The sequence below is a fragment of the Hyaena hyaena genome, unplaced genomic scaffold (assembly GCF_003009895.1).
Source record: "Hyaena hyaena isolate Hyena2069 unplaced genomic scaffold, ASM300989v1 scaffold_10, whole genome shotgun sequence".
Taxonomy (NCBI): Eukaryota; Metazoa; Chordata; class Mammalia; order Carnivora; family Hyaenidae; genus Hyaena; species Hyaena hyaena.
Window position 1 is genome coordinate 6,918,664 of NW_024080642.1, and position 21,402 is coordinate 6,940,065.

Genomic DNA, 21,402 nt, shown 5'->3' on the forward strand with positions numbered 1-21,402 from the left:
CCTAGACAGAGATGAAGGTGACTCCAGGCCCCAGAAGCCAGTACTGTTGTTCTTAACGTGGGAGCGTGGTTGAACATCGCCGCACTAGGTTTTCTGGCCTTACCTTGTTTCCTAGACTGTTACCTTTGGAGGGTCAGAGGAACGCGCGGAACAAATCTGTTTCCTGACGTCTTTGTCTTTCATGTAGTCTTTTTCTGTTTTAATTAATTTAGTCTACTTTAGAATTCGCTTTCTCACCGAGGAATAATCTGCTTTATTTTTTTTTTTTAATGTTTATTTTTGAGAGAGAAAGGGGGAGAGCGCGCGCGCACTTGAGCTGGGGAGGGGCAGAGAGAGACAGAGGGAGACACAGAACCCCAAGCAGGCTCCAGGCTCTGAGCTGTCAGAACAGAACCGACTGTGGGGCTCAAACTCATGAACCTCAAGATCTAGATACGAGCCGAGGTCGGACGCTTAACTGACTGAGCTACCCAGGCGCCCCAGTAATGTGCGTCAGAGCTTAGTTTATTACCTTTGTAGGCTGTGCAGCCCGCACAAGTGATTTCAGAAACTGTAGTATGAATCATTCCCTGTAATCACATTGTGATCTTAAGGATTCATATACGTGAACACTTAACTACCAACATGTCAGGGGAAGCTCTGGGCTGCCCCTAAGTCCCTCTTGAACGTAGCCCCCATGTTCCAGGTCTCTCATGTCTGTCTTTTCTCCTGAAGGCGGACTATTTTAGCTGTGTGGCGACAGTCGTGTTTCTTCGCAAAGAGAACTGCATGTATCAAGCCTGCCCAAACCAGGACTGCTTTAAGAAAGTGATTGATCAACAGAATGGATTGTACCGCTGTGAGAAGTGTGATAGTGAATTTCCCAACTTCAAGTACCGCATGATCCTGTCAGTAAGTACAATGGGTAGTGGAGACACTGTGGTGTTTCTCGAGTCCCTACCACGTGCCCGCCACTGTAGAGATGAGGGCAAAAACAACATCTCTTGAGGTAGGAAGCCTGCAGATGAATAAGTGCTAACGCGCTCTTATCCTACAAGTACAAAAGCAAGGGGCCTTTCGCTCAACTAAATAGCAGTCTGTTTTCTCCTACTAAAAGCTTTTTTTCATACCAGCCAATTTCGGTTGCTGTGCATGTAGTACGATTATGGCATTGGTGACACTCTCCTGCTAACTGTTAGGAAGATAAATTAATTTGAAATGGCATTTCTGGAGAGCAGTAATTATACTTATACAGCCAATGCCTATATTTAGTTATTTTTCTTGTAGATAATCTGTTCCTCTTAGCCTTTGACAGAGCTGACTTCTCAAGAATGTGACCGCATGCTGAGGTGGGAGGGTGGGTCTCTCGCATTGGAAGAATTGTTTCTGTTTTAAAACCTTTCAAGTGAAGGGTGTACTTTTAAAAAAATGCTAATACTGAATGATAATAAAGGTATACGAAAAATAGGCATTCTCACGTTTTTTCTAGAAGATGATTTGGCAGTAATCTATCAGGAGCCTTAAAAATACTTACATTTTCTGGCACATTAAACACTTGGAGGGAATTTCTTCCAAGAAATCATCAGAGATCTTACAGCTGTGTAAAGTTCTCTGTTACTCTGTTATGTTGAAAAATTCGGTACAAGTTAACTTCCTTAACATTATAGTGGTTATATTCCGTTATTTTATATCTGTGGAGTGGAATACCATGAAGACATCAGAATTTGCCATTTATTTGACAGTTTTCCGTAAAGTATTTGAGAATGACACGAATAAATGTTCAGGTTTATCCATTGAAAATGACAAATTTTAAATGGTGTGTTCGATATAGTCTTGAGGTATGAACACAACAGAAAACAGATTGAGTGGGCAAATGCCATACTGTTGCTGGAGGTTATTTCTGCTTGATGTCTAGTTTCTTCTGCACTTTCCTTTTTTAATTTTTCCCCTGCAGTGAATCCTCATGTGATAGGAATATTTTCTTAAAATCTTTTCAGATAAAAAAAAAAATTTTTTTTTTACTTGTCCTTTCTATATTCTAATTGCCCCTCAGAATGTTAGTTCAACAGGAGAGTTCTACATTTAAGCTTCATATTTCCTGTAAACTGTAAACTCCATGGAACCAGGATGGAGAAGATTGTTTAGATGGGTTATCAGCCTTTCTGTGAGACTTGTAAATAGTGGAGCCTCAGGGCACTGGTTTCATGAGATGCTGACCCAGTGTGTTCCCTTCGTTGCCATTCTCCACCCTGTCAAGTGGGTGCTCTTTGCCTCTGAGATGCTAGCACGCAGTAAGCAAACTAGGTGTGAGCCCTGGGATGGGATGCATTCTCCCGTACATGTGAGTGAGTGTAACTTTTCTTGTCCCCTTATTTTTCCATCATAACTTTGATTTTTAAAAAAAATTTTTTTTTTACATTTATTTATTTTTTCAGAAACAGAAAGAGCACAGGTAGGGGAGGAGCAGAGAAAGAGAGACACAGAATCTGAAGCAGGCTCCAGGCTCTGAGCTGTCAGCACAGAGCCCGACGTGGGGTTCGAACCCACAGACCGTGAGATCATGACCTGAGCCAAAGTCGGATGCTTAACTGACTGAGCCACCCAGGCACCCCATAACTTTGATATTAAAGCTCCATGTAGGGGCGCCTGGGTGGCTCAGTCTGTTAAGCATCCGACTTCGGCTCAGGTCATGATCTCACAGTTCGTGGGTTCGAGCCCCACGTCGGGCTCTGTGCTGACAGCTCAGAGCCTGGAGCCTATTTCAGATTCTGTGTCTCCCTCTCTCTCTGACCCTCCCCTGCTCATGCTCTCTCTCTCTCTCTCTCTCTCTCAGAAATAAATAACACATAAAAAAAATTTTTTTTAAAGCCCCATGTATATGCCAAATGGAAATGTAGACTCATCAAGTGACACCTTAAAAAAAAACAACTTTGCTTTCTTATTTCTACTAAGACTGTCACTTCAGCAAATGGATTCTTTGCGATCCACTTTCTTCCTTAACTTCTCCCCTATTTAATTTTACATCATGGTCCAATTGGAGATGCTTGATCCAAGCTCATTTCTATTGCTAGGTAAGTTTGGCTACTGGAGGAAGGGCCATGGCTCGGGCTTTTAAATAGTCTGGGGTGCACAGCAGCGACTGAGGACTGCCTTACAGAACTAGCGACTGAAGGATGTACAGCTTGAAATGCAGAGAACCTGCCCTCCCCCATTGGAGGCTCATTCAGAACCTTTAGTCCGAGGCCACTGTGGCTGGCAGGGAAGGAACGAGGGCCAGGGTGCCTGGATTCTGTGTCTGAAGGAGAGTTTAGTTGGGTTGTTAGCTCCACTGAGCTCTGAAATCACATATCCACGGCATGTCATGTTCCTGCGGTGACCCAGACTTAACATTTTAAACTTCTTTCTGTCATATTTTTCATCCTCTTTGGAGAGAATACAGCATATGTAGTGGTAATGGGGTGTTTTCCCCCCTGAGAATTATTTTAATGAATGGAAAAAGTTAATTTTTCAGTCTCCTGAGTGTATCTTCCTTTTATGATTTCTTTGCTAAATTATTATGTGGTGTGCTTTTTAGGTAAATATTGCTGATTTTCGAGAGAATCAGTGGGTCACCTGCTTCCAGGAGTGTGCGGAGGCCATCCTCGGACAGAACACTGCCTATCTTGGGGAGTTAAAAGAGAAGGTTGGCCCCCTCTTTTATTATCACCGTAACAGTTGCCACTAACACCCTTTTTGCTCTTTAAGTTTTTAACATTTCTCTTGGGTGTTGTGTATAGTTTCTCAGTCTGATGATTATTTGAGAGCTCATCTGATTCTGTCGAATTTTGTCCACCTTGAGTGTACCAACAATGAGGTGATGGAGCAACATATATAAAAGTGTTTCAGGGCGTCTGGCTGGCTCAGTTGGTGGAGCATGCAACTCTGGATCTCAGCGTTGTGAGTTCAAGCCCCATGTTGGGTGTGGAGCTTACTTAAAATAAAAAATAATAAGTGCTTTAAAAGCAGCATTTTACAAGTATAACCCACTTATTTCTCCTGTTACTGTTGGCACACCAGAGTTGGTGTGCCTATCGTTACTTGAGATCTTCTGAAGTAACCTGAAGTACAGATGTGCCCCTTTAACATAGTAAACACCGTCCTGAGAAGTTGAGTCAAATCCTGGTGTAAATTCACATAGTAGGTACTTGCTACTTTAGGTCTTCAAATGCAATTTTACGAAGTAACTTTATGTTTCATCTTGATAAGTATGTATTTTCACATAGTCGGTTTATTAAATGTAGGGAATAGATAACTGATTATGCTAAATGTAGGAAAGATACTTAGATAAAATGTGTAAAGATGACCAATGAAAGCTGTGTTTTCTGGGCCACATAAATTAGCATCTATCTGTAGATGTTTCTCCCACTTCCTCCAAATTGGTTAGATTACTTGTAAAAACCACTAAGCATAAAGATTTACCATTTGTTTTGGCATGTTTTCTCTTATTCTTTCCTGTCTTCAGTTCTGTCCGTTCAGCTCTCCCCCCTACACACCTCTTTTTTTAAATTGTTTGTGAGCTCTCTGAAAATAATGCCAACAAGCCCTTTTATAGAAATAACTGGAATTGACTTTAAGGTATGATGGTGTCTTTTATCTCTTTTGCCTGGTTCTTTATTTTCATATCACATTTCAAGGCTTGAGGCAGCTTTTCAGGGTTTTTTATGAGCTTATTCCATTTGACTGTTTTTACTGCTGGTGAATGAGGACACATAGAAACTCTTCCCTCAGGAACCATGATCCTCTTGGTGTATGCACTCCAGCCTTTCCCTAAGCTTAGAAGAATAATGGTAGCTGGTATCATTTTCTTAAGGTGTAATGCATTGTTTTATTTACATATCTGAAGGCCCAGAGGACTGCTTGTGTGTGTGGAGTAAACTTTACACAAGAGTTCTGTGTAACAAAGCCATTTTCATGTTCTGTGTGGCTTGCAAAGATAGTACTTGGCTGATAATGAACTATTTTATATAAAGTTACTGCAAATTTATTTTATGCATATTTATAAAAAATGCTTTCTGTGATCCCTCCCTGTTTATTGGACTTTCTTTTTTTTTTTTTTTAATAAAAAGTTGTAATTAGTGGGGAGCCTGGCTGGCTCAGTCGGTGGAGCCTGTGCCTGTGTCTCTTGATCTTGGGGTTCTGAGTTCAAGCCCCAAGTTGGGTACAGAGCTTACTTTTAAAAAAAGAAAAAAACAGGTAGGGGCACCTTAGTTGGTTAGGTGTCCAGTTCTTGATTTCAGGTCCAGGTCATGACTCGTGAGATCGAGCCCCACATCAGACTTCGTGTTAGCATGGAGCCTGCTTGGGATTCTCTCTCTGCCCCTCCCACCGCCCCCCCCAAAATAAATTAATAAACATTTTTTAAAAGGTAAAAAATTAAAATAATGTTTAAAGGTTAAGAGGGAGAGAACTCTGATTTTCACTTTACCTGATCTTTACCCACCTCACCTGCCTGTCTTCACTTGCTCACAAATCACTGTAAATGTAGAGGGTAAAACCATGTATGACAGCTTGAGCTTTTTTCTGACTCTTCCCTCCCATTCTTAATTTATGATGAACATGCTGAGCCTCAGACCGGTTTCATCACAAACCTTTTCTTAAAGTTTATTTATTTATTTTTAGAGAAAGACAGAGAGGGGGAGGGGCGGGGGGGGCGGGGGAGAGAGAGTCCCAAGCAGGCTCCATGCTCAGCACAGAGCCCAGTGCAGGGCTCAAACTGATGAACCATGAGATCATGACCTGAGCCGAAATCAAGAGTCAGACACTCAACCAACTGAGCCACCCAGGTGCCCCTATTCCATCACAAACTGTTAAAGTTTAGAAATGTGTGGTTTTTTTGTTTTGTTTTATTTTAAATGTTTTACTTATTTTTGAGAGAGAGAGAGAGACAGCATGAGCAGGGGACGGTCAGAGAGAGGGAGACACAGAATCCAAAGCAGGCTCCAGGCTCTGAGCTGTCAGCACAGAGCCCAACGCGGGGCTCAAACCCACAAGTTGTGAGATCATGACCTGAACTGAAGTTGGACGCCCAACCGACTAAGCCACCCAGGCGCCCCTAGAAATGTGTTTTTGGGGTTTTGTTTTGTTACATTATGGTAAAATATGCATAATCTAAAATTTACCATTTTTAAGTCTAATAAGTTCAGTGCATGCATTAAATACTAACTCTCCATTTCCCCTTCCCACAGCCCCTAGCAACCATTCTTTCTTTATTTTTTTTTTTTTTAATGTTTCTTTATTATTGAGGATCTGACAGAGGATCTAAAGTGGGCTCAGTGCTGATAGCAGAGAGCCCAGGGTGGGGCTCGAACTCATGAGCCCTGAGATGACCTGAGCTGAAGTCAGACAGTTATCAGACTGAGCCACCCAACCCCCCGCCCTCCCAGCAGTCATTCTCCTTTCTGTCTCTATTAATTTGACTACTGTAGGTAGAATATTTTAATTTTTTAATAAAATTGTACCCAAACAGTTTTTATGGAATGAAATCTCACCTGTAATTAGTCATTCCTATTCAGACCACTGGGGGTAATAATTTTTTTGAGAGAGATTTTTCTCAAAAGTCTTTCCAAAACTTTTTTTTTTTTAAGATTTTATTTTTAAGTAGTCTCCACACCTAATGTGAGGCTTGAACCTGTAACCCCAAGATCAAGAGACGCATGTTATTTCAACTGAGCCAGCCAGGAACCCCGTCAAAACTCTTAATAGATATTTTCAAATGGTCTGGTAGCTTCCATGCCTAAAGTGTGACATTTGTTTTTGCAGAATGAGCAAGCATTTGAGGAAGTTTTCCAGAATGCCAACTTCCGAACTTTTGCATTCAAGATCAGGGTGAAACTAGAGACCTACAATGTAAGTGAGGTCATCTGGGGTGCAGGAGGGCTAGCCGTGGGAAGCTACTGTTTGTCACCCACAACAGCAGTGCACAACAGCTGTCACGTCACTGCTTGCCGTGTGCCAGACCCAGTGCCGAGCGCCCTGCGTTTATCACTCAAGTCTGCCCAGCACGGAGGTGCTGTTATCATCCCCATTTTCAGATGAGTAGCCGAATGTAGAGAGGTTGAGTGTTTTGTCCAGTGTCCAGCATCTGGGGAGAAAATGCTTATGGTCTTTTCAGTTAAAACCTGGGGTTGTTTTGTTTGTGTATTGACAAAGGATGGTAAGGTGTTCAGTGGATTCACACCTTCCGTGAGTTTTAGGCTCTGAAGTTAGTATATAAAACAAAGACCACACATAGTTAAAATTACCTTGAAAATTCCTTTAAGTTGCCTATAATATCATGTGATTGTATAGTCATCATATAACAGCATTTACTGAGCAATTATTATCTGCCAGTTACTGTTCTACACCCTTTACTGTGCATATTATTTCCCTCAGTCCTGGAAGTAACCCATATGTAGGAACTATTGTTATCCCCGTTTACCACTGAAAAAATGTAGGCCTGCAGAGAATAAGTAATTTGCCCACGTAGTACGCCAGCACGTGGCAGAAGGAAGATTCTAGCTCCTGCTTCAGAGCTTTGCTCTTAACTGTGCTTATAAATGGGACTATTTGGTGACTACGGAGCGCACACTAGAGTGCGTGTGCATTCTTTCTGGGCATCACAGCCTCCTCCCCTAAACGCACTGCGTAGTCCTGATGAACGAGCGAGGAGGGAGGCTTCTGAAAACATCTCTGCTTGTTTCGGGGTCTCCTCGTTCTGTTTCACTGTTAGACCTTAACCCTAGTACCTGCTACTAGAGGTGTTCGTTTCTGTGTATTAAATGAGTAGGAAGGCAAATGTCTGACAGGGCGTCACAGTGGGGTGTGGTCCAGGGGCATCTAGAAGGGTCATTCAGCCCTCTCCTGGTGTGGACGGGAGGGTGAGGTGCAGAGACACCACAGAACCAGGGACCCAAGCCAGGGCTCAGTCCTCTGCCACAGGTGCCTTTGCTTTCACACGTCCTGCAGAACTAACTGTGTGGCTTTAGGCACATCGCTTATCTTCTCTGGGCTCCTGTTTTTCCCTCAGCAAAGAAAATAAATCGGCCTTGATAAGCCCACTAAGGTCCATCCCATTTGGATTGCAGGTTTCTGAGTGCTCAGGGGCAGGAGGGAGGGATGAGGGAAGGAGAGGGGCTTCTACCCACTCTCCCAGCCCCAGAAATTAAGGCTCTCACCTGTGACTCCTTCTGTACTGGAATTGCCAAACACTAAATCCACCATGCCTTGTGTTTCCTCCTGCCGGGATCATTGAACCCTCTAAAGCAAAGGGGGTTATCACCACTGCTCCATGCCCAGGCTTTCCTTCGTTTACGAGCTGCTTTTCTCTTCTCAAAGGATGAGTCTCGAATTAAGGCCACTGTGATGGATGCGAAGCCCGTGGACTACAGAGAATATGGCAGAAGGCTGATCATGAACATCAGGAGAAACGCACTGATGTGAGCAGAGCAATGCTGATTGGGCAGAAGTTTGAAAAAGCAGAGTTGAAATGAAATGGACTCCTCCCGTGTCCCCCCCACATGTGACAGTTCCACACTAGCTCCACGGTGCATAGAGCCTCTCTGTGGCAGACGAGGCGCTCTCCTCTCTCGGGCGCATCCCGGAATCCACTGGTAGGCAAAGGACAATGTGCTCAGGCCGCTGCTGCGTACACTGTGTCAGACGTAGCGGGTCAGCCGGCGGGAAGCGTAGTGCCAGTCACTCCCTCTGTCCCCAGGCTTTTGTGGCTGTTTTACTAAGAGTTCATTATCTTCAAGCAGGAATTATGTCACAAGTAATTGACCCTAAATCTGCAGACAGTGAAATTATGTAACTCGGGTTTCCGCTTCTCCGGCGGTGACACCTTCACAGCTTGGGTCCCTCTCCAGAGGAGAGCCGAGAAGGCGCTGTGCGGAACCTGTACTTTAGTGTGTCTTTCTCGAATTCAAAGGCTTTCCTTTCTAGAAGTGCCACATAGCTGTTAATGCTTAGAATGGCAATAAGGTAGAATTATTAATCAAAGACATATCTTTTATATCTGAAGAATATCCTTCCTTCAGGGTTTAATAGACCGAGTCAGATGGGTCTGATATTAATCAAAATTGTCTCTTCTGAGGAAGGCTGATAAGCATTGACTTGCTTTCCCCCAGGGACATCCCGGCAACTACAAAGCATCGCTTTAGTTTTCACTTCAATTAATGTTGCATTTTGGTGGGCGAATGCACACTTTTTCTACCTGTACATATTTCTTGTATTTGTAGGTTTCATTTCTTGATTAAAGCTGTGTTAAATAGAAAGGATTTTGAAGGAAGAAGCCCTTTGTTTCCCCTGCTTTGTTTTAATAAACAGAAGCTTCTCTGCGTGTGAATTCTACTTTCTTTGAATGCAAAGGGTTCTTGTAACTGGAAAGCAATTAATTAGCCTTCATAATAAATGTTCACTTGGGGGAGATGTTAACTCATTATAGCCTCTCAGATTAGTCCAAGGCGTAGAGATCATTCTTCCTAATGTTTGCAACCCTAAAATCCATCTTTAAAAGAATGAAAAAACTAGAAACAAAAAGCCATTGTGCCCAAGAATGCCGATGATCTGGCACTTTGGGATTTTATTGATGTTTACACAGCAGTCTAACACCAGCCAGGCTTTGAAATGTGTACAGACAGTGAGCCAGTAAGAAAACAGTAATTATGCTACGGAGCCTTTCAGTCGGCACGAGCGTGCTTCCTCTGCGTGTTCCTAATCATATTAATTATCTATCCGGTTGCCGCGACCCACCGCTTGGCATTTGCTGCACATCTGTCCCCAAGTACCCAGGCAGTGCTGCATGCAGCCTGCAGCGGGGGGACCTGGGTGGAATCCGCGCCGGTGTGGTGGCCAGCAGCCCTTGTGGAGGTGCGGGGCCAGCCCGTCCTGTCCGCCTCAGCCTTCCCTGTCCACTCCCAGGAGGAAGCGGCCGGGTGTGTGCAGGATAGCTCCTGTTCCTCAGCACGGACAGGGCTCTTCTCAGGCCCTCTGACTGTGGACACATCTGGTCTCAGAAGATGGTCACCAGGCTGTACTTCCTCCTTTGGCAGGGGCCTCAACCATTTTTATGGAAGCTCCTCTCTGACCTTGCTTATAAAGCACGGACTAGAAAATTACAGTCTTCAGCACGACTCTGGATCGACAAATTGTGGGTTGGAAGTGGTCATCTAGCTTTCAGCCCAGTAACCAGTCTCCCATCTGCCGCCATCGGGCGCTCTCTGCTCACGGCAGCCCTGCCAGTGAGGAGTGCTGACCTCCGGCCTTGTCCTGACTCAACACCATTGTATCAGTCACTGCTCGGTGCCCGTGACTACGTGAAGAAACCAGCAAATCCACGGGGGTGGTCTGGGGCAGGGCGGGCCCCTGGAGGGAAGGTGCTTAGCAGATTTCCCTTCTAAAACTCAGATCACCAGTAAAGGAGCATCAGAAATTGGCTCCGCAGTTACGCCTTTAAGAGATGTGGGTCCCTGAGGATTGCCTTAATAGATTCTGGCCCGCAGTTCTTGGAATTCTCTTGGACATGGTTTACCTCGAAAGGCTGTTCATGTTCTACTTCTCATCCTTCGCTGAGATCCGTGTTCATTTTGCGTACACCATGACATCAGCGTTAAGCAATTAGGAAAAATCTAATCATTTTGCCTTTGTTTTAAATGATTCTTGGAGTCTCTCCAGTATTATTGTGAAAGAGACAAAAAAAAATAAAACGGCAATAATCTGATTTCTGTCCATATTTTCAGTGTTTTATGCTTTCCATTAAAGCCTTGCTAATCTCTAGCGTGCTATTCTTTTTGAACGGGGGTCAGAATTTCCCCTTCCCCCACTTTTTTTTTTCCTGAGTGGCCTGTCTTGGAAAAGTATAAATAATATTGATCGTGGTATTTAATACACTAATGAAACCCGTGCTTATTGACTACATAATTAATATACTGTCTAAAAGTGAAGTTTGGCAGCCCAGCGTATAAAGGTTTATATTGACTTGTGTTTCTTTGGCAATGTGCCTTCTCAGGTTTTATTTCTAGAAAATGGAACAGGTTGTCGAGTCTCCTTTCCTTTTCACTTGTTAGAAGGCCACTGCTCCCCTAGTAAATTGATTGTTTCCTTATCTCAAATAGGATTTCTCCCCCCACCTCCCTTCTCATGTGGTCTGTTGGTTCTTAGTCTTATAATCCACTCTTTATTGGTAGAGTTCTGGTTTCTGTGAACATTTTTGGAAATGATCAGCTTTTCTCAAAAAGGATAGAGTATAGATGTTTTATTTGCAGTGCTTGAGAAAACCTCAGCTAAGTATATTTGTTATTAAGCTGATAAAAATTGTTAATATCTGTTGAAAAGGAAAGGAACGGGGACTCTTTGGACAATGATTATCTCTTACGTAAGTAACCTGTGTTTGTTAGAGCAAAATAACTTCTAGGTAAGAAAAAACAAAATTATCCATAATCCCACAAATCAGCAATAGCCACTTGTAGAGCTGACTTTTCTATGCATGCATACATAGAAATGTGGTTTTAATTGAAATAGGATTACACTATGCTTACTATTCTGTACCGCTTTTCTCCTAGCCTGATAGGATGGACATCTTTGCTATTTCAATAAAAATAGATCTGCACAATTTTAATTGGTATTTGGCGATTTGGTAGTATACATTTGTTGAGCCAATTCACTTGCTGGATGCTTATACTTTCCAGTTGTTTTTAAATTTTATTTTTGTTAAGCTATGATTGGCCTAGGGGCGCCTTGGTGGCTCAGTCAGTCAGGCGGCCAACTTCAGCTCAGGTCATGATCCCATGGTTTGTGGATTCAAGCCCTGTGTCAGGCTCCGTGCTGACAGCTCAGAGCCTGGAGCCTGCTTCGGATTCTGTGTCCCCCTCTCTCTCTCTGCGTCTCCCCTGCTTGTGCTCTGTCTCTCTCTAAAATAAATAAATATTTTTTAAAACTTCTTTATTAAAAAAATTTTTTTTCACATTTATTTATTTTTGAGAGTGAGAGCTCTCAAAGAGCACGAGCAGGGGAGGGGCAGAGAGAGAGGGAGACACAGAGTCCCAAACAGGCTCCAGGCTCTGAGCTGTCAGCACAGAGCCCGATGCAGGGCTGGAACCCACGAACCGTAAGATCATGACCTGAGCCGAAGTCGGATGCTTAACCGACTGAGCCACCCCAGGCGCCCCTCAAAAAACTTTAAAAAAAAAAGATATGATTGGCATATAACGTGTTCGTTTTAGAGTTATGTATACTTTCTAATTGTTATCATAAACAGCTTTTGATGGGCAGGAACATTTATCCTTTGTGGCACTGTGAAAACGTATGCCTTCTTGTGTTAGCTTTTCTGATCTGTCTCCATGTCTTATTCCAGTGGTAACTCCTAACCCTGGCAGGTAATTTGAGCAAGCCCTAGAATCCTCTGGAGCAAAAGCAGGTAGATTAATGTAGGGAGGAGAGGGGAACGGAAGGCCCCGAAGCCATAGGTGGTAGTTCCACCCTATGTCCACGGATGGTGGCTGTGAAGAGACCTTAGATCCTCTGGTTTTCCACTAGTGTGGCAGAAATGGCCGCTTGAGAACACATTTGACTTGCTTTGTAAATCAATGTATATCAATGATTCTTCATCCATGGCTGTTAGTTAATGATTATTAAATCTTTTAATTATATTTGTGACGACGGCTTGGTTGTTACAGAGAGTATGTAGCACTTGTCTTCATTGATTGCCTGTTCTGCCCTCCTTATAAGGGACTTGAAATCAAGATACCTTGTCCCCAAGAACCGTGGTCTATCTAGAGGAAAGCTTGGGGCTGAGTAGTAATATCACAAGTCAGATTAAAATTCAGTAAGTGGAGGGGTGTCCGGCTGGCTCAGTCGGTAGAGCATGTGACTCTTGATCTTAGGGTTGTGAGTTCAAGCCCCACATTGGGCATAGAGATTACTTAAGGAAATTAAAGAAAAAATTTATTTCAGTAAATGGAGAGATCACTAGAGACTGGAGTCTTCCGGAAAGAATTCACAAAGAATTGGGTGATTTGAGACTCACAAATTGTAGCCTTCATCTGGATGAGGGACTGTCCGATGTATGTGGAAGAGCACGTGCAGCGCGTGGCCGTGGTTTGTTCTGTGTCTCGGCAGATGAAGCGTGTAGATGCCACGAAAGGTAGCTGGCATCTGAGTTCTGTGAATACTGTTTGTTGTGGTGGCAGGGGACCGACTGACATTTTCTAGTGCCAGCTCCCTCACTTTTCTCTTGCACTGAGCCTGGCAGAATTTGTGGTCTGCCAGTGAACTCGTGGGCGTACTTGAGACTTTGAACCAACCAACTGGCCATTATTACAGCCTTCCGGCTTTGCCAGGCTCTTCACGACTCTCCCCTTGCACCCCTGCTTCTTAGCTATTGATAAATCTCAAAATGTATAATTTTCAAGAAAACCGTTTTCTTTTCTTCCAGCCTTGACTGTAGACCACGTGAGAAACTATCCCACCTGCCTTGTGAGAAGTATTTATATCCAATTCAAAAGTAATCATGTAAACTTTCAATAATTGGGAGCCACTCTTATAAAACTGTACCTGCTCCCCAGTGTATTACCCAGTTGGTAATTGGAAGTTTGTGCTGTCATTAAAAATGACAGCTTCCTCAGATAACATTCTTGGTGCTTGTAAAATGCAGATAACTCAGACTATATTTAACTTGTGTGTGGTGCAGCTTCCTTTCCATGGTTAGGTAACCCAGGCCGGGCCGGCGAGGGGAGCTCACTGCAGGGAGCAAGCTCGTGAATGCCCTGCCCTGAAACGGAGTCAGAACAAGCAGGACTTTTTAAAAAATAAGCCCCAATTGGACTCTCCTCTTTCCTCTCACAGTTGACACTGCTGTTCATGTCGAAGTTTATTTATATCTTCAGTCAGCCACGGTGCAGAGGTCATTTCTATTGGCCTAAAATTTTAGAGGCTTACATGTTTGCCTAGGAAAGCCAATCTCCCCAGCACTTCGGCTTGAAATGCAAAGCTGAAGGCTTTCCGTCTCCATAGCACCCTTCTCCCACCACCACCATTTCCTTCTCCACTATTTATTTAAAATTTGAATAGCTTTAGAAGGTGCATCCCTGTAAATGAGCTCTCCTCCTGTAATGGGTCCTCTCCAGGCAGCAGACCTTCCATAAAGGAGCCACTAATTAAGCAGAAAACGGTTTGTCTTGCTTAGCCACGTTCCATGAATCTGGCAGTCAATTTAGGAGATGGCAACATCCTTCTTTATAGCTATGATTTTAATAATACTCTCCCGTCTTCCTGCCAGTGCTTAGGGTGTGTGTGTGTGTGTGTGTGTGTGTCCCTGTTCCTGTCTTGTTCTCCATTTTTAAGAGGAAGATCTGCTTCTGTGGACTCTCAATTTTATGAAAATCCTTATTAAAGTTACTCTTTCAGGATCAAACCCACGCTGAGCCTTCCTGGTTGGAGAGCGGTGCTGTGGGGAAGGGCGTCGATTTGCAGGGGAGGCACGCGCAGGCTCTCCGGGAAGATGCCTGTCAGTCAGATGAGTGTCGGGTGACGAGAGGCCTGAACGGCTCTCCCCTCGGTCCAAGGGGGAATTGAAGGTGTTAGCAGGCTTACCCGGGCCGCGCCGCCCACGGCCTGGTGTGCATGCCGCACATGCCTCCTAATAGAACCTTCTGCTCCTGGAGCCAAGTCTCATTTTGCGTGTGTGATTAAATTGCGGGTGGCTAGGAAAAGCAGAGCCCTCTTAATTAGGGAGCGACATTCTTGCATAGTAGTTGTGCTCCGTTCGTGGCATAATTGTCACAGCAAATTACCAGTTAGGTTAAATATTGAGCTGGTAGTTCTCAGAGCTTCAATTATTTCCTCCGCCCCGCCCTCCCCGCCCCCTCCTCCCCTCACCATCACCTGCTATCCTGCACTTCTAACTTGATCTTCTGCCAAGTGGTAGCTTTTAAGTGAGGCTTAGAGAAGATACACTTTACAGCGGGAGCAATAAATCTGGCTTTGGGCAAGCGATAGGATGCCGAGAACATCTGAACGAGGGGTGCAATTTTTGCTGGGTGTGCGGGGGTGTACGGGCTCATCTTATGGGCCTTCTAACTCCAGCTATAAAACTCCTAGGCCAGTCGGGGTGTCTAGCGCAGGTGTCTCTAATGTGAAAACCCCGTATTTGAGATGCCGATGCCGCAAGAAACGCAAAGGAAACGGAAGACCTGGTCCCTTCTGTCTCAATTTCAATCCATGACGGGCAGGCCCACAAAATGGAAGCGTGCTTTTTAGAAACAAGCAAAATCACACAGAGCAGACTGAGTATATGGCGGTGGAGAGGAGGCCGGGGGACAGGAGGAAACGGAATCTGGTGGCGGCAGTCACAGAGCTGGTGAGTGGTCGCTGTAAAGGTGGGAAGAATGGCCTGGCAGGGAGAAAGCACAGGGACGGTTCAAGGTGAAGGAGTGACACGCCGCAGGGGCACGGGAGTAGGAGAAAGTGAGGCTGGTGCAGGTGATCCCAAGGAAATTAGTTTGGTTCGACTGGTAGACTTTTGTTGAGAAATAAAAAAGGAGATGGCTGAACATCTGAGCCAGCGCAGCCTGGACCCTGATTTTCTTGGAGCTTAATGCTTAAGCCCTTTGGAATGCAGGTCTCAGCGAGTGTCCTTTGTCTTTAATTGACCTTTGAGTTGCTCCTGGAGCCCCCGTTCGGCACGCCAGGTACAGGGGAAGATTGCTCTGGTGCAGCTGCTCTGCTCAGCCAACTAAATAGCTGAGGAAATCCTGCCGGGGCTGTTATTGGAGTGTTGAACACTCCATTCCTCACAAGCTTCATGCTGGGCTGCTCATTTTCTCTGGACAAAGATAGACTGGCTCCCTCTCTTGTTGATGGAATGAAAATTCTCTCTTGCGTTATGGCTCCTGTGATAACTTTGGTGGTGGTGGTGTGGGGATAATGAAGAGTCTCTTAATGGCTCTAGTTAAACCTGGTAATATCGCTCCATCAACCTGCAGCCGGCTGTGGGAATCTAACCCAGATTCGTATTCGTATTCTGCCACTGGCGTCTTCGGAGTGCGAATAAGGAGCTGTCCGGCACTCAGCTGCTTCCTGGAGCATGTGGGGAAGGCGGGGCTCAATTCCTGACTCTACAATGGGGCATCTCCCAGCGGCAGCTCCCCATCCCAAGGTCAGTCTTCGTGGATAAACTTGGGAAGTCCAAGTCATTTTGGCTACAGCCTCCCCTCTGGCATTTTTAGCTGCTGGCATGCTGGTTTAATGTCCTCCCCCCACCCTTGCCCCCGTGGAAGGAACTCCTTATATTCTGGAAAATGGGGAAAGGACTGTGCTTCAGGACCTGCCTAGGTCTAATGAGGCCAGCCTGTAAGCAGGCCTTGCTCCGTGTCTGAGGCGTGTGTGCACATGTATGGTGTGTGTGTGCACGTGCGTGTGACACGTGAGTGTGCGTGCCCTTGGCTACAATAAGATGTGTGCGGCAATGGCTGCCTTCAGTCACGCTGGCCCCCTTCAGACCACCTCTCAAGAGCGCTGGTGGATGTGGCCACATTAAACCCCGTTTTCCTTCCTGAAAATGTCTCCCATCCACCCCCAAATGGAGAAGCAGGCAGGTCAATGTCAAGGCAACTTTTTGGTGCAAATTAGGAAGTGGAAGCCACATGCTGAGGCAGGGGAAGGGGAAAAGGGGAGGGCCTAGGAGGAAAAAGGCATAGGTGGGAAAGAGGTCATTTTAACCCAAATTAAATAATGGGAATGACAATTAGGAACAGCAACGAGGCCGAGGCCTATGATTGGGCAGCCGGAACTCCAAGACCGTGACTAATGGCTCTCCTGGGAAACGGGACTCAGCCTCCTCCTGGAAGTCCAGGGACGGAAGGCAGGGCCCGCCGCTGCCTGATTTAGCCTGGAAGTTAAAATCGCTGGAGCGGTTTATAGAAACACCGGAGCGAGCTGTGGCACACAATCAGTACGCAGGATCCAGAGATGATAGCATAAATGTTTCAAATGTGCTCAGGGTAATTAGTTTTGAATTACCATGTGCATATTTTAAACGTTTAAATGATCATCCAGGTTTTCAAAAACAGTTTCACACGAATCCGCATCGCTCCCCCTCCCCCTCCCCCCACCCCGGGAAGGCAGCGGGGCGGCCGCTGGAGATGGAGCCTGGCAGAGCTGGGAGAGGGGCGGCGGGCGCGCTAAACCCTCGGATAAAGGGGGATTAGGCCACAGCCCCGGGTCCTGGCTCAGCCAGCTTGCCCAGGACTTTCCTGCATCCGAGCCAATGTTGCCTGTGCCAGTTCTTCAAAACGATTTGTTCAGCCTTTAAGTTTTCCATTGTGCATGAAAAGGCAATTCCATTTGGCGTGTGCGCGTGTGTGTGTGTTTCTTTGTGGGTTTTTTTTTTTTTTTCTTATTTTACGAAGACCTGGACAGTGGGGAGCCTTGAAAGAGGACTAGCCAGGTAAGAACCACGTGTAGTATTTTAAATGGGTGACCATGTCCACCAGTCATTCGGGGCAAACTCCCTTCCAGCAACTTCAGTCTCCCTGACGTTTGGCCCAGAATGTAAACAGCAATTCCTAAAATCCCCTAATCAGTAAGTAGAGGGTGGAAAAGGCAAAGGTTTTCCTGGCACAGTCCTGGAGCTTCCCTCCTCCTACAAGCTGCTGTTAAATGGAGCGTCTTCCGGCATCTTACAGAGGCCATTCGAGGCTCTTCGGGCTCTAGGAGACGTTTAAAGCGAACTCTCTAACTTTATGAACCAGAATGCAGGGTAATAATGGCTTGGAAAAGCTGCCCGGCCTCCTTTCCTTCCTGTCAAATGTTGTTTCTCCAGCAGGGGGAGCTAGGAGAATAGAAACTCTGAGCCAGTGCATAGGACTGTAGAGTGTGGGAGCTCTCTCTGCCCAGATCCTGATTGAATGAAAATTGTTCATTATGCAAACTGTCTGGTTCAACACACAGAGGCAGCCCCCAGGCACAAACCCCAAGTAGTTGCTTTTTCTCTCCCCAGATTAAAACATATGAATTGCTTTGATGTAATCTTATAACAAAGCCTAATAGAAATTTTATTTCTTCTGAAGTTGCCTGTCATTTCTTATTGCCCCCCTTCCTCTGTCCTATTAATACCCTTACAGTCAGGAATCTGCAGCCGAGTTTAGATTGTATTTGAGGATGAGAGCAGTGTGTTTTTCTCGGTATGGCCCAGGTTATTTAAATACAGTTACACCACTTGCAATATGTTTAATCTCTTGGTTCCCCCCCCCACACACACACACTGCTATTTATCATTTTAATGGAACGCTACAGAATATCACATTATGCAATGTGTTTAAATTGATAAATTGTATTAGAAAAATATTGTATAGGATGTTTTAATGGTAAGTGGGTTTTTGTAGAAATATTTTCTCATTAGTAGATCAGCTGCTTGCAGGGTAGAAATTGTAAAGATTTGGGAATAAGCTATATTTATGGCCTATTCGGCTAATTAAAATTAAAGCATAATTTTAGCATGAAGTTCCTGCAAGACTTTGCAGAGAGGGTGGAGGAAGAAACTTGCCCAAATCCAGTTACTTTTAAATGTCAGTTACCATAACAACTTCACATGAGCCATATTTTTACTTGAAAATTCCTTTTAGGATTCGGTTGCTATAATAATTTGCCTCCGTTCTTTTTAGGAGGCATATTTCCCTCTTTTGCTTTTGTGATCATTTCAAGGCTTTCATACTATAATAAAAATGACCATGCAAACCTCAACTCTTCCTTTTTCCATGTACCAGAGCAGAGTGGCCCCCCAAAATAGAAGTGCGGGCTATGGGGAATTCTTCTACAGGGAAGGCTCTCTCAGGTCACCAGGGAAAGGGGCCGGGTTCTAGGGGTCCATTGCTGCAGGAGCCAGTGTCCTTCTTGGGGGGAAGTATTAAGCCAACAGAATTTTTTAAGTGTGACTCTTCACCTTTTCTGTGTCCTGGGGGTTTTGCATAAGGCAAAGACCAACCTGACCCTCTCAAGGAAGGATGGGTCTGCTCGTGTATTCTAAAGGGCTATCTGCTGCCGTCAACTTGTTCAGTGGAAATACTGGCATTTGATGACTAAGTGAGGCAATCCCTGAAGTGTTTACTTAGAAGCCAAGTGGTAACAGAGTCAAGCTCAGTGCCCTTTCTTTCGCTGTTCGGCTGTTAACCTTAATTCATTAGACAACGTGACCTCAGAGAAGCACCTGCATCCAAGATCTCTTCTGGCCACAGACACACCAAGGGACACTAATTGCTGCCAGCCTTTGAGAACTGTCTGGAGCCTTCGAGAACTGTCTGGAGCCTTCGAGATCCATCTGGAGCCTTCAAGATCTGTCTGGAGCAGGCATTGTCATTGTTGAGGGCAAGCTCATGGTCCCAGGGGAAAGGTCTTATAAGCAAGCAGAACATTTAATTTCCAAAGACTCCTAGCTCCTCCTGAAGGAGCTTGGTGGTTGTGTTCCTCTCCCTTGGCCCTGGCGGAAGCTGCAGTCAGGTCTCTGACTTGACCTGCCACGGCTTTAGCGACCACAGCGCCTCCTCCTAGGTCTTACCACGGATCTTCCGTTCCCTCTCCCATCTTCCCCTACACCAGCTCATTGGTGGGATCTCCAACTGTCACATCTTCCCTAGGACTCTGAAGCTTGCAAAGGGACAGTGGAATTCCTACAAAGAGGCGCCTTGATTAGGAGCCTGCCTTCCCCCAAGATTCCCTGTTGGTCAGACTCCTCGTGTCCCGATCTTTGCAGTGACAGTGACATCTGCCCCGCTTCCGCCTCATAGGGCGGAAGTGACCATCAAATGCGATGGTTTGTGGGAAAGAGAAAGCATAAAACATTCCATAAAGGTACAACAATAACTGGTTAAACGTCCGACTCTTAATTTCGGGTCAGGTCTCTCTCTCTCAAAGCATTAAAAAAATTGTTTTAAAGGCACAACAATAATTGCTATTCTGTCTTCTGGGCAATCCAGGCTTTGGAGGTAGGGAGCTCCTACTCTAGAAAAATCGGCTGGGCTGGCAACGTGACTGCTCTTTTCAAACCTCAGTTATGTGACTCTGCAAGATACTTTGGTGAAGGTTTGCATCTGCTTGGGGATGTTCAACATTTTGATTGTTCTGCACACGTCCGCTGAAATGTAATACTTGACATTTCTCCAGCACTAGTTGTGCCTTTTTTTTTTTTTTTTTTTTTTTTAAACCAAGGGTAACTGAACTATGTATGTTCAGGAAAATTGAAATAAAACATTGTTTGGCTTAGGTGTGAAACTGGAGTTTCTGCTTCGATTTAACCCTCCTTTGAGGTCTTTCATCCTTTTCCCACTCTCCAGCCCCCAGGCATAGGAAACAGACTGTTCCTTCACACGAGGGGAGGTGGCATGGCAGGTGCTGGGGACACAACACGAGGGCTCTGTGGTCAGACAGATCTGGGTTCAAATCCCACGTCTTCGACTTACCAGACCTCAGAATTCATTCCCTCGCCTACAAAACAAGGTTGATAATAGTGCATGCCTTTCAGGCCAGTTGTGAGGATTAGAAATAACATACATAAAGCACCTAGCATATAGGGGGCTAAATTCAGAGCCTGGAGTTGCTACCCAGGCTTGTGGAAGCACTGAAATTCCTCCGGGCGGTCTGGCCCGGCTGCCTGTGCCCTGTGACCTCTGGGGGCCTGTTTTCATCCCCTCGGCTGATTAGAATGAGGCAGCTTCTAAGAGCCCAGTGGTGACCTTCATGTCTAGAGTTCCTGAAGGCAAATTGGTGGGTGTGGATGGCATTATAGGTAGGTCAGTTTTGAGTCAACTGAAGGAAAGTGTTTTCTAATTATTAGAACCGACCAATGACATAATAGGTCACTTTAGCCTATAATGAGCTTCCATCCGTTTTCCATTAAGAAACGGCTAGTAAACATTTGCGGAGCCCCTGTAGGCGAGGAGCCCAGTGCTTGGACCTTGCAACTCAGAGCTTTGGGCGAGGACAGACAGCGGGCAGGAACGCCTTGGCTACGGTGTTTGGCCCAGCACTCCCCGTCTGGTTCCCCGGGACGCCTCGTGGGCAGGAACCTCTGCTGTGGTCCGCCATCTTAGAAACTGCCTCAGACCCAAGGTCTTCAGGGCCAGGTGGCACTCTGAGACGGGAAAACGGTTTTGAGAAGAGATGCCTGGCTTTAAGGAAAGACTCAGTATCCCTGTGGCTTTGTTCCAGAGCCCAAATTGCAGGTGTCTCGAGGGCAGGCAGAGGGTCCAGGAGGGGGTGAACTAGTCCTAGAGAGAAGGCTTTGTCCTGGGAGCAGTTCTCCAGATGACTTTGGCTGTCATGGTGGGTCGGATTGCAGCTCCCTCAAGATACGTCTAAAGGAAAGTATGAATGTGAGCTTATTGGAAAAAGGGTCTTGGGGTGCCTGGGTGGCTCCAT

General features: G+C 45.4%; 1 protein-coding gene across 2 annotated transcripts in view; it reads left to right on the forward strand.

Moving 5' to 3' along the window:
• Window positions 1–9,345, forward strand: part of RPA1 (replication protein A1) — a 74,304-nt gene extending 64,959 nt beyond the window's left edge. For both annotated transcript variants that reach the window (XM_039253787.1, XM_039253796.1), the window contains exons 14-17: window positions 715–891; window positions 3,554–3,661; window positions 6,778–6,864; window positions 8,332–9,345. In XM_039253787.1, the coding sequence (XP_039109718.1) occupies window positions 715–891; window positions 3,554–3,661; window positions 6,778–6,864; window positions 8,332–8,436 (477 nt within the window). In that variant the 3' untranslated portion in view covers window positions 8,437–9,345. The remainder of the gene's footprint in view (window positions 1–714; window positions 892–3,553; window positions 3,662–6,777; window positions 6,865–8,331) is intronic.
• Window positions 9,346–21,402: the final 12,057 nt, after the last annotated feature.